The sequence below is a fragment of the Nicotiana tomentosiformis genome, chromosome 2 (genome assembly GCF_000390325.3).
Source record: "Nicotiana tomentosiformis chromosome 2, ASM39032v3, whole genome shotgun sequence".
NCBI classification, from domain to species: domain Eukaryota; kingdom Viridiplantae; phylum Streptophyta; class Magnoliopsida; order Solanales; family Solanaceae; genus Nicotiana; species Nicotiana tomentosiformis.
The window spans coordinates 107,983,839-107,994,881 of NC_090813.1; the positions used below are offsets into that span (position 1 = coordinate 107,983,839).

The following is an 11,043-nucleotide window of genomic DNA, read 5'->3' on the forward strand; positions in this document are numbered from 1 at the left end:
TGGAAATGTGTAGTCTGCCAGGTGGGCGGTGGCGGTACGAGCTACGGACGGCCAAACTGGCGAAGTACCCGCTCGGTGGCATGATGCTCCACAATATCAAGGCACATCAATGGGACAGAAGAGCTCCAAATAAGTAGGCCGCCCGAGCAATAATCGAGCAAGCTAGCTATCAGCGCGTCGCTGTATGGCATCCAGATGAATTATTAAGTAACAACAGAAAATGTGAGTATACGCAACACATGTGAAGCCAAGCCAAGTAAACTTAGGTATACATTTACCTGTGCGCCCTCTAGCAAATCCAATAAATCCCTGCACAAGGGGAGATTAAGTCGAGCCTCATACTCTCGTCCATATCCCCGCCGGAGAACCCACCTCCGAGCTAGAAGGAGAAACGAACACCCGGAGCTAATGGTGGTAGAGGTGGCTGCAACTGCATGAACCGCTCCCAGGCCCAAACCTAACATACAAAGTGGACGTAAAATTTAAGATATATTTTTACTGGGTATGTTATAATGAATAGAGTATTCGAATATGTTTTCACCTGTAGCAGCGGCAAAAATCCAGCAACGTCACGCTGGGTGCCCATGGTCGCCCGGCACATCTGCCTGTACAAGTAGGCGAGAACAGCATCACCCCAGCTGTACTGGGATAAATCATCTAGCCGCTCAAGATGATGAAGAAATCTCAAGCTGACTAGGTTCCCCGAAGTGTTCGGGAACAAGACCCCTCCAAACATAAGGAGCAACAACTACCTCGTGTACCGATGAATATGCAGCTCCGGTGTGTCGCCTGTGATGTCAGGGTGCAATACCTCCAAATGGTCTCAGATAGTCGTCAGCTGCAGACGACTGGCCCCAGCCAGTGCAGTCTCCTCCTGTGGCCGGAAACTAGTGAGCTGCTCCAGCATGTCCAGGTACTGCCCACCTGTCAGCTCTCTCATGGCAAGCGGCAGAGCAACGAGATGTCCATCAATGGGCATCCCATATATAACCTCCACGCCCTGCAGTGTGATGGTGGCCTCGCCAATGGGCAAGTGGAATGTGTGCGTCTCCGGTCACCACCGCTCTATCAGGGCCGTGATCAAAGACCAATCGAGCTGCAACCACTCGATCTCCAAAATCCTATAGAAGCCTGTATCCTGCAGGCGTCTGACTACACGAGGATAGAGAACTTTGCCCTTCAGAAAGTCCCACACGTCGTCCACTCTCCTGAAGCGGAGAGTCTGGGCCAGTAACTCTCCCTCCCATATGTGGGAGGACCTATGATCACCCTGTAACGACAGTAGCTCATCGCTAGAAGGTCCGGGATGCATAGGCGGAACCTCCATGTCATCTATTGTAAATTAAACAACATTAATTACATGTTAGTTTTATAATTTTATATGTTTTTAAATTAAATAATTAATTTTTATAATTATATAAGATTTAATTATTAAGTATTCACATATGGGTTCCTGGCTCGATATTTGAGACCCAATAGCACCAAGATATCCTGAATTCTTGTATGTGTTAGTTTTATTATTTTACATATTAGCTTTATAATTTTATATGTTTATTTGTAAATTAAATAATTATTTTTTTATAATTATACAAGATTTAATTATTAAGTATTCAAATATGGGTTCCAGACTCGATATTTGAGGCCCAGTAGCACCAAGATATCTTGAATTCTTGTATGTGTTAGTTTTATTATTTTACATGTTAGTTTTATAATTTTAGATGTTTGTTTGTAAATTAGATAATTAATTTTTATAATTATACAAGATTTAATTATTAAGTATTCACATATGGGTTCCAGGCTCGATATTTGAGTCCCAGTAGCACCAAGATATCCTGAATTCTTGTATGTGTTACTTTTATTATTTTACATGTTAGTTTTATAATTTTATATGTTTGCTTGTAAATTAAATAATTAATTTTTATAATTATACAAGATTTAATTATTAAGTATTCACATATGGGTTCCAGGCTCGATATTTGAGGCCCAATAGCATCAAGATATCCGGAAAATATTATTGTTTTCTCATGTTATTTTCTTACGATCGTTGACTAGAATTGGATAGAGTTTGTGTTTGATCTATCAGCTATTTTGACGTATTTTTGGGTATAAAAAAACGTAAATGATTAATTTCAATAACTGCAGGGATACTACGCTAAAAGACACTACATTTTACTATGCTAAAAGGGCACTATATTACTAGTCTTTAAGCAAATAAATAATGTAAACCAGATAAAAATAATAAATACATTTAATCACAAAACATTCACGAAAATACATATACAACAGTAAAAGTAGTAACTTATTAATATTTTTTTGAACAAATAATAATGATATCTCAATTTTTATATATTTTTTTAGCGCACTAATATCTTAGTCCGGATAAAAATAACATACCAGTTTAATCGTAAAAAAAATACAAAACAACATAGAACACATTTAAAACAACTAATATGCATTTTTATACGAGGTTCGACAAAAACTAAATCGGAATACCTCGATTTATATTTTTTGGAAAGTGGAAGATTTGAATCCGAAACGAGCAACCCACAACGCGAGAAGACTTAGCTAGGATGTGAGACAAATAATCTTTACTTTTTGTAGGACGGGTGGGGTCCACTCGAGCTTTTTTGGGTCGTTAATGGGGGAACCGCTGGTTTGATTTTAAAAATGGGGGCTGGATTCTTGTTTTGCTTCTGTAACGGGGGAAAGGGAAGGGATGGATATTTGAAGGGGTATAGCGATGTTTATTAAGGCGTTATGCGTATAGCGCCTTAATAAACTGCGCTATACTTGGCAATCTAATCATTTTTATATATAGCGCAATTTTAAATAGCGCTATATATATAGTTTGGTCATAATATTTTTTTCCACTCATTTCAGTCATTTGAGTTTAAAAAGGCCACATTTAGATTCTGAACTCCCAATAATAAGTACAAGGGAATTTCCATTTGGCAGCTGTGAGTAGTATAATAGCACAAATAAATGGGAATGATGTCTTTAGTCAAAAAGGAAACAATTATGTGCTGCTAAAATTAAGAAGGTTAGTAATTGGATTCATGTACTTATCGAGTAAACCAAGAAACTTGGCCGGATATATTGTTATTCCCTGCATGCAGGCAAAAAGATATTCCACTGCTTGTTCATGGGGTTTCTCGCCCAAATACTACTACTAGCTTATTTTCTTTTTCTTTTTTGTCCTTCATACATAGCCTCAAACACAGTTACATTTCATTAAGAAGACACAAATTAAGGAGAAAAGGAAGGAAGAAACTAATTAAATGGGACACACGATCTTGAAATGTTGCAATACAGAGTTCTTCCTCTATATTTTAGCAGTTGTGTTTCTAGTGTTGTGCGCTGGTTTGATGTCTGGCCTCACGTTAGGCCTCATGTCTATGAGCATTATTGATCTTGAGGTTCTTGCAAAATCTGGAACGCCCAAAGACCGTCGCCATGCTTGTATGGACTCTCCACATATATTTGTTTCTTTCTTAATTTATTCTATGCATTAAAAGTTTCTTGTCATTCTATAGTCCAGTTACCAAGCAACAACGACAAATATTAAATTTAATACTTATAGCTTTCTCGCTATAGTGAAACAATAAGTCAGCTCTTCTACTTGAAATGTAGTTCAATTATTGAAAATCCCAAGTGTAACCCACTTCTAGAATTTACATGTCAATCGAGAACATGTTTTGCATTTATTTTTATATAGAGAAATCAGGTCCAACAGTGGGAATGGATAGGTACGATAGGTAGAGAGAAAATGGTTACAAAAAATGAGCCTGTGAGCGAGAGGGGGAGTAAATACATTAGGCAGAGAGAATACAATTGTGAAAATGGGCTTATCAAAATTCAGCTAGAGCGCATGAAGCTGAGAGGATGAATAAGTACAGTAGGTAGCGAGAGAAGACTGTTGTGAAAAAAACCTTCAAAATATTGCTTTGATATCAATGTGAAAAAATCTAAATACTCAACAGGTAAACTTAATAAAATGAGCGAAGTGACTTAGGACATTAAGAACACTTTTGACACCCCTTACACAAGCAATGAGGGAAAAGTGTATTTTCTAAGAGAGAGACTCGTTTAAATAAAATGTTCATGGTCAACATGTTTAACTACTTTTGTGGTCATTTCAGCAAAGATCTTACCCATTGTGAAGCAACAACATCTATTGCTATGCACGCTTCTAATCAGCAATGCTGCTGCTATGGAGGTAAAAACTGCTGCTATAAAAGAAACACTGCAACTGTACACAGTACAATTGCAATTGACAGGAATATTTCTTCGATATCCCAGGCACTTCCTGTTTTCCTTGACGTATTGGTTCCAGATTGGGGAGCAATTCTTCTTTCTGTAACATTGATACTCCTCTTTGGTGAGGTTAGTTCTCACATATTGCAAAATTAATTCGCCTTAGCAGGTGCAGAAGGGATGTTAGATGTTTTTCAGCCCTGGTTTCATTTTCTATTTTGAAGTACTAATTCCAACATTTGGTTTGCAGATCATACCACAATCTCTCTGTACAAGATACGGGTTAGCCATTGGTGCAACTGTTGCTCCAATTGTTCGCGTTCTTATTTGGTTTTGGTTTCCGGTAGCCTATCCAATAAGCAAGGTGCCAACATTTCTATCTGTTTTTACGAGAAATGCAGCATATATTGCATATTTACAAAACCAGTATGTGTGAATTTCCTCATGAGAAAAGAGTAGTATGCGTAATTTGCTTTCTTATATTCTTGATCACCAGATCTTGGACTACCTGTTGGGGAAAGGGCATAAAGCTCTGTTTCGGCGAGCTGAATTGAGAACACTAGTTGACATGCACGGTAACAAGGTACTTAACCTATCACTCTCCGCTGAATTAAGGACTGTTTTTCTATCCCTCTTTTACTTTCAGAGGATGCAGCTTGTCTGATGTAAATGAATTTTAAGCTTGTCTTATTTTGAAGGTTAATAATCTCACTTTCATTGACGGTTACCTGTATCTATTTGCAGCTATTTTTACGTGACCTGATAGTTCATAAATTTTTCACATAGTGTATAGAATTAAGTTAAAACTATTTCAAAATCTCTACCCTCCCTTCTCCTTGGCCTTGTCCTAATTTAATGTGAACTGTACCTCTACCTGCCAATGCTGCTAACTTCTTAGTGTTGTTACTAATCAGGCGGGAAAGGGGGGAGAGTTATCACTTCATGAGACAACTATAATTGCAGGAGCACTTGAGCTCACTGAGAAGACTGCAAGGGATGCCATGACTCCTATATCTGAAACTTTTGCTATTGACGTCAATGCCAATCTTGACAGGTACATTGTACCTGAGTATACATTATCATTTACCAAAACAGTGGAAGGTATATAACTTAAATGCTTACAAAAGAAGTGATATGCATAAGATAAGAAAAATTGATGTCTTTGAGCAGGGATCTGGTAAATTTAATCTTGGAGAAGGGACATAGCAGGGTTCCAGTGTACTACGAACATCCAACAAACATAATTGGACTTGTCCTGGTAATTTCCTGCTGGCTCAGTACTGTCGAAGTATCGTTATCTTTGCTACATAAATTGATAAGATCCGGACAAAACTTAGCAATATACTGTTCTTCCTTTGCATATTCCAAATTTCAAAACAGATGAGGGTTCAGGTCACCCGTCCCCTTGACTCAGACACGAACTAACTTAAAATTACATATCCCTGGTAACTGACTTCCTTGCTTGAATTACATATCGTGTGTCCCAAAAGAAAAATCCCTCATCTTTACTGCTTACATGAGTCTGTATAGAGTCAAACTACGTAGCAAGCACTGCCTGAGTCTGCATAGATTCAAAATGAATCGAGCTTTTGTTGAGTTAAAATAGTTATCTCATAGGGATGCCTGACTCTGTAAATGTATGGTTACTAATTATGGTGATAACATCTTAAGAGTTTATATTCTGACAAACAGGTGAAGAATTTGGTGACCATTAATCCAAGAGACAACCTTTCGGTGAAGAATGTAACAATACGGCGTATTCCAAGGTATTTAAGCTAGAAAAAATCGTCCATAGCTTTTGCATGGTTATTGCATTAGCACTGACAAACTGGTGTTTTCTTAGTTGAGTGAATCATAGCACTTACTGACATCTCACATTGTTAAATAGTCCCCTGACTAATTAGTTTGCAAAACATGCTAGAGTTTCAGCGACAATGCCATTGTATGACATACTTAATGAATTCCAGAAAGGTCTCAGCCACATGGCTGCGGTTGTGAAAAAGCACGATGGCACGACCGAGAAAGAGAAAGAAAGCGCCAATCTGTCGAATGGTGGTGAGGAATAACTTACAGTCGATCTATAGATTTTCTTGCTCATCTATTCCTCTGTATCCATCTTACTTTTCTAAGCTGATTTCTACATGTGAAATGCCACTTCAGTAAGAGAAGTGAGATTGAACATTCCTGGAGAAAGCTTTTATCAGAGGAAAAGCTCAAGGGCTAGACGATCATTGAGGAATTCAAAGAGATTCAGTGCAAATATTTCACGAAGGGAATACTCGAAAAGCAGAAGGTGGTCAGAGGAAGTTCATCCTGCGATCTTGACAATTAAGGAAAAATCACTTTCAGCAGAAGAAATAAATGTAATTGGGATCATTACTATGGAAGATGTGATTGAGGAGCTTCTAAATGTAAAGAAAGAGTTTCCTCCTGTAAGTTGATTCTTGTTCTTAGTTCTATCACCTAAAACTGGTAATTTCTTGATGTAGGAGGAGATCTATGATGAGACAGATCATCTTGAAGCCAATTCCTTGTCTAGACTCGCCCCATTCAACATAGACAAGTGACACGGGGTGTATTCTTGGAGCATCAAATCAATGTTCTATGATGTTCATTAATTTCTTCCATAGACTATGAATTGATTGATTTACACAAGTTATTTCTTCCGTTAATGATGTCCCATTATGCAACATTTCAATCCCTGACCCCTTTTAATTTTGACTTCTGGTATAATTATGTCAGTTATTACGCCCCCATTAATTGTTCAAACCAGCCTCTGCTACTGTAGATGACCCACACATAGCTTAGACTTCCCACAGGAACGTGTGGTACAAGGGCCTTGTTCAGGCCTAGCTTAGAGACTTAAGTGGACATATTCCAGTTTGGCGCTCTAACATAATAGAAATGTTTCCTTCTTCATAGACAAAAATCATTTACCAAATAAATATTTTTTTTCCAGGAACTCAACTTGGCATGAAATAAATTGCCAAAAGCAATAGATCGATGTTAAAATATCCACATATACCAGATTATGCCTGTGTGTTCATTTTGAGTTCTTCAAAACAGCTGATGGATTGCACATTTGAAGTGATATGCTATCAGATTACCATTATTCTAACAGATTAGTTATTTACCTTGAATTTAGCCCTTTGATGATGTACAATAAGTTGGATAATCATGAACAGAAAATGAATAGCAAGATTACTTTCAATATTCAAAACGTATTATTATAGAAATTAAAGGTTATGCCAGAAACTAGAATTAATGCTTGGGGAATTGAAAAAGAGAAACAAATAAATAGAACAATTATGGACAAGTGGGCAACCAGGCCAGTCCAAGACCGAATTCTACGAGAAGTGCACAAATAACCGCTTGGAGGACTTCTATTAACAGAATAGCCATAGTTCAAGAAGTTTGTAAAATTTAGCCGCTTCAGAATTAAATTTATACTTGTAAGTTGCAAGACTGAAGCTGAGATAGTTTATTTGAAGTTTGAAACTTCAGATATATGGGTCTAAAGTTAGAATTGAATGTCTAAAGTTGGCATCCCATAATAATGCTTGATCGGTATATATACTTCTAGGTAAGCGATATATACTTCGAATGATATAAGAAATATAACATTAAAAATTAAAAATTATAACTTAATAAAATCAAATTCTTGAAGGTTTGTGAAAGATATGAGGAAGCAGAATGGTGTCAAAATTCTGAACATGCTAATTTGAAAAAAGGACATAAAACGAAATAGAGAAAGTATTTTCGATTTAGGACGTGCTTCAAATATTAATTTAAAAAGTACGATCAGTGAAAACCCTTATAATTGACCGTAAATAGTTTGGTATTGATTGATAGTTGTATGATGCAACTAATTTTGACAAAATTTCACCAAACGAATGATTTTATAATTTATACAATCATAATTATCTTAAAAAGATTCATTTAATTAGTTATGCAATGTAAGATTTCATTTAATATATATATATATATATATATATATATATATATATATATATATATATATATATATATATATATATTTTGGAATTTTGGGTCCTTCCGTTTCACAAACGGTGTGGTATGTGCGTATGTGGAAGCCTCTTGATTCCAGAATCGTGGAAATAGTAACCATTTGGATGAAGCGGGGTCCATTGGTATTATGACACATGTCATTCTCAAATGATAACAGTCAATGTTCAGTTTGACCAGCCTACTTCCTCTTCTTCTTCTTTTTTTTAAAAGAATTTCTGTGGTTTTTATCGGATGTTACTTTCGGTGGGGAGTTGAATATTTGTCGTCAGGGGCCCATCCAATCTGCTTGAATGTTTTTATTCTTCAATAAGACGAAAAGGCAGAGCCTTCGCTTTTAATATTGCATTATTAACTTGCATTTTAACCAAAACATTACTTTATATTTTTCTGTTAATCTTGATGCATGAAAAAAAAAATGTTTATGACGCTAGTTTCTTCTCTTTTGTTAGAAAAGAAAAGAGTTTTACATTGAAGACGTGGGTTTTAATGACAATAGAACTATTGAAGTTAGGAGTAAATTTCACGGGTGATTATTCAACTTTGTGTTTATTATTCAAAAGTTATTTTTCTTTCTTTTGTTACGTAAAAGTTATTTAATTTTGTGTTCATTATCCAAAAGTCAATTTTTTTTCTTTTGTTACACAAAAATTATTTTACTATGCTATAGTTATCACAATAGTCACTTTGACCGAATTTTATAAAACTTTCACCTAAAAAGTCTATTATGCCATTGACATTATAAATCGTCCAATTTATGCAACACCTTCCATATTATATGCTATATAATATACTTTTACCTAGGTATTTTACTTATAATTAACATAACTTAATATTATTTTATTTATTATTTTTATAATATATTCGCAATTTAATTTTTTTCTTAACATTAATTTTCAAGATATATAAGTAGCATTATTAAATTTGTCAGTAACATTACCGTCAACAAATCTCAAGTCCACGTTCTTAACCATGCTTAATGAAATATTTTTAAAAAAAATATAAAATAAAAGCTCACTGATTTATCAGCCAAGCCATACCCATTAATCCAATAAATAAAATACTTACATTTAGCACAATCACACACTGGATTAATACTTTCAAATAAATAATATTAACAGATAAAGCTTTAAAAACGTAATATTAAACACAAATATCTTTGAAACGTTTTCTTAAATTCTAATTAACTATAAAAAAAAACTATAATTTGTTAAACAAATCTATTTTTATTATTTAAAATAAATATTTTTTTTAATGCTTTTATATTTAAAATAAGTTCATGTTTGAATATGATTAAACAAATTGAGTGCCATGGAAAATTTAAATGTATAGATATATTATAAAAATAATAAATAAAATAATATAAAGTTATTTTAATTATAAGTAAAATACCTAGGTAAAAATATATTATAGAGTATATAATATAGAAGGTGTTACATAAATGAGAGAATTTATAATGTCAAGGGCATAATAGACTTTTCAAATAAAAGTTTCATAAAATCTGGCCAATGTGACTTTTGTGATAAATAGAGAAAAGTAAAATGATTTTTATGTAACGAAAGAAAGAAAATTGACTTTTGAGTAATGAACACGAAGTTGAATGATTTTTACGTAACAAAAAAAAATGACTTTTACGTAATAAACACAAAGTTAAATGATCACCCATAAAAATTACTCTGAACTTGATAATGGTTAGTAAATAATATTCTCTCTTCTTCTCAAGAAACAATGATCGGTTTAAAGTATAAAGATTAATAATTTAATCCTCGGTACCAACTCGGATATCAATTTACTAAATTATCAAAAATTATAAATTTAAAAACCGCAAAAAAATTACTTCATTGTTTCAAATTTATATGATGATACTGAAATAAAAAATAAACATTACTCTGATATAAAATTTTCACATCAAATTTTAAAATTCAAAATTATTTAATAAATTTAAACGTTGAAAGTTATGAAAAAGTATTAAATATTTGGAATATCCACAAAAACAAAAGGGGGAATATCTCAGAATATAAAACAACGTCAGGTATAATTTGGTGGATATTGTAATATGAATCACAACTCTCATAGTTAAAATATTTCAAAATGAATGACATATGTTATTTTTTGAAAGAGAGTATGCTTTAACTTTTTAATGTTGATGAAATTCTGTAATTACATAAGTGGGATCGAATCAGCAGCAGTAAGCCGTATTATCATGCGTTTGAAAAAGATTTTAGTCACGCTTCGAAACATGTATTATTAGATATTTTAACTAGAGAAATTAAATAGAAGTATTCAAAATCATAAAGAAGAAGAAGATGTCAAGAAGCTAAGGAACATCATTTCGTCAAGAAGCTAGATCACAGCGAGTAATGATGCCAACGACTTAAATCCACTACAGTCAATTATACCACAAAGGGTTGAAATTTGAATCCAAACTTTCAATTATGCACATTCAGAAAAGATAATTGGTAACTTATTGTGTTTGGTGACAATATGATGCCCACTCAATAATGCCGTTTTTGAAACGTTGAAGTTTGAATCTGTGTTTGAGAACCTGATGTATCAATTCATAAATGTGTCTTGTTAATTCATAAATATTCTCCCTCTAATTTAGCACTTAATCATAGTAAATTAGAATGATTTGCTAAATACTGATTACAGTTAAATTATTACTGTATTGCAGTGTTGCCAATTAGTGCTACTACAGAAAAATATTTATTCCTACTCAATTTATATTGAACCAAACAATTTAATTTTAAAATTACAAATAAA

At 34.0% G+C, this 11,043-nt stretch overlaps 1 protein-coding gene across 6 annotated transcripts; it reads left to right on the forward strand.

Moving 5' to 3' along the window:
- The first annotated feature begins 3,269 nt into the window (after positions 1-3,269).
- LOC104093800 (DUF21 domain-containing protein At2g14520-like) lies at positions 3,270-7,366 on the forward strand. 6 transcript variants are annotated; one of them, XM_070195944.1, is made up of 11 exons: positions 3,270-3,459; positions 4,140-4,216; positions 4,300-4,383; positions 4,505-4,618; positions 4,751-4,837; positions 5,169-5,308; positions 5,422-5,512; positions 5,947-6,020; positions 6,176-6,309; positions 6,415-6,665; positions 6,744-7,366. In XM_070195944.1, exons 1-11 carry the CDS (start codon positions 3,279-3,281, stop codon positions 6,819-6,821), a joined length of 1,311 nt encoding a protein of 436 aa, XP_070052045.1. In that variant the 5' UTR covers positions 3,270-3,278; the 3' UTR covers positions 6,822-7,366. The 6 variants fall into 6 exon arrangements, 4 of the variants coding, with proteins under 4 accessions (XP_070052045.1, XP_009597914.1, XP_070052047.1 ...); XM_009599619.3 differs by having other exon boundaries at positions 5,425-5,512; XR_011414150.1 differs by lacking the exon at positions 6,744-7,366 and having other exon boundaries at positions 6,222-6,309; positions 6,415-6,551.
- The last annotated feature ends 3,677 nt before the right edge of the window (positions 7,367-11,043 follow it).

Excerpts from the sequence above, each read along its gene's own strand:
- LOC104093800 (XM_070195944.1), top strand. The coding sequence starts at position 3,279 with ATGGGACACACGATCTTGAAATGTTGCAATACAGAGTTCTTCCTCTAT. Across the intron at positions 4,619-4,750 it reads TAGCCTATCCAATAAGCAAG|ATCTTGGACTACCTGTTGGG; the intron begins GTGCCAACATTT and ends CTTGATCACCAG. Across the intron at positions 5,309-5,421 it reads GTCAATGCCAATCTTGACAG|CAGGGATCTGGTAAATTTAA; the intron begins GTACATTGTACC and ends GATGTCTTTGAG.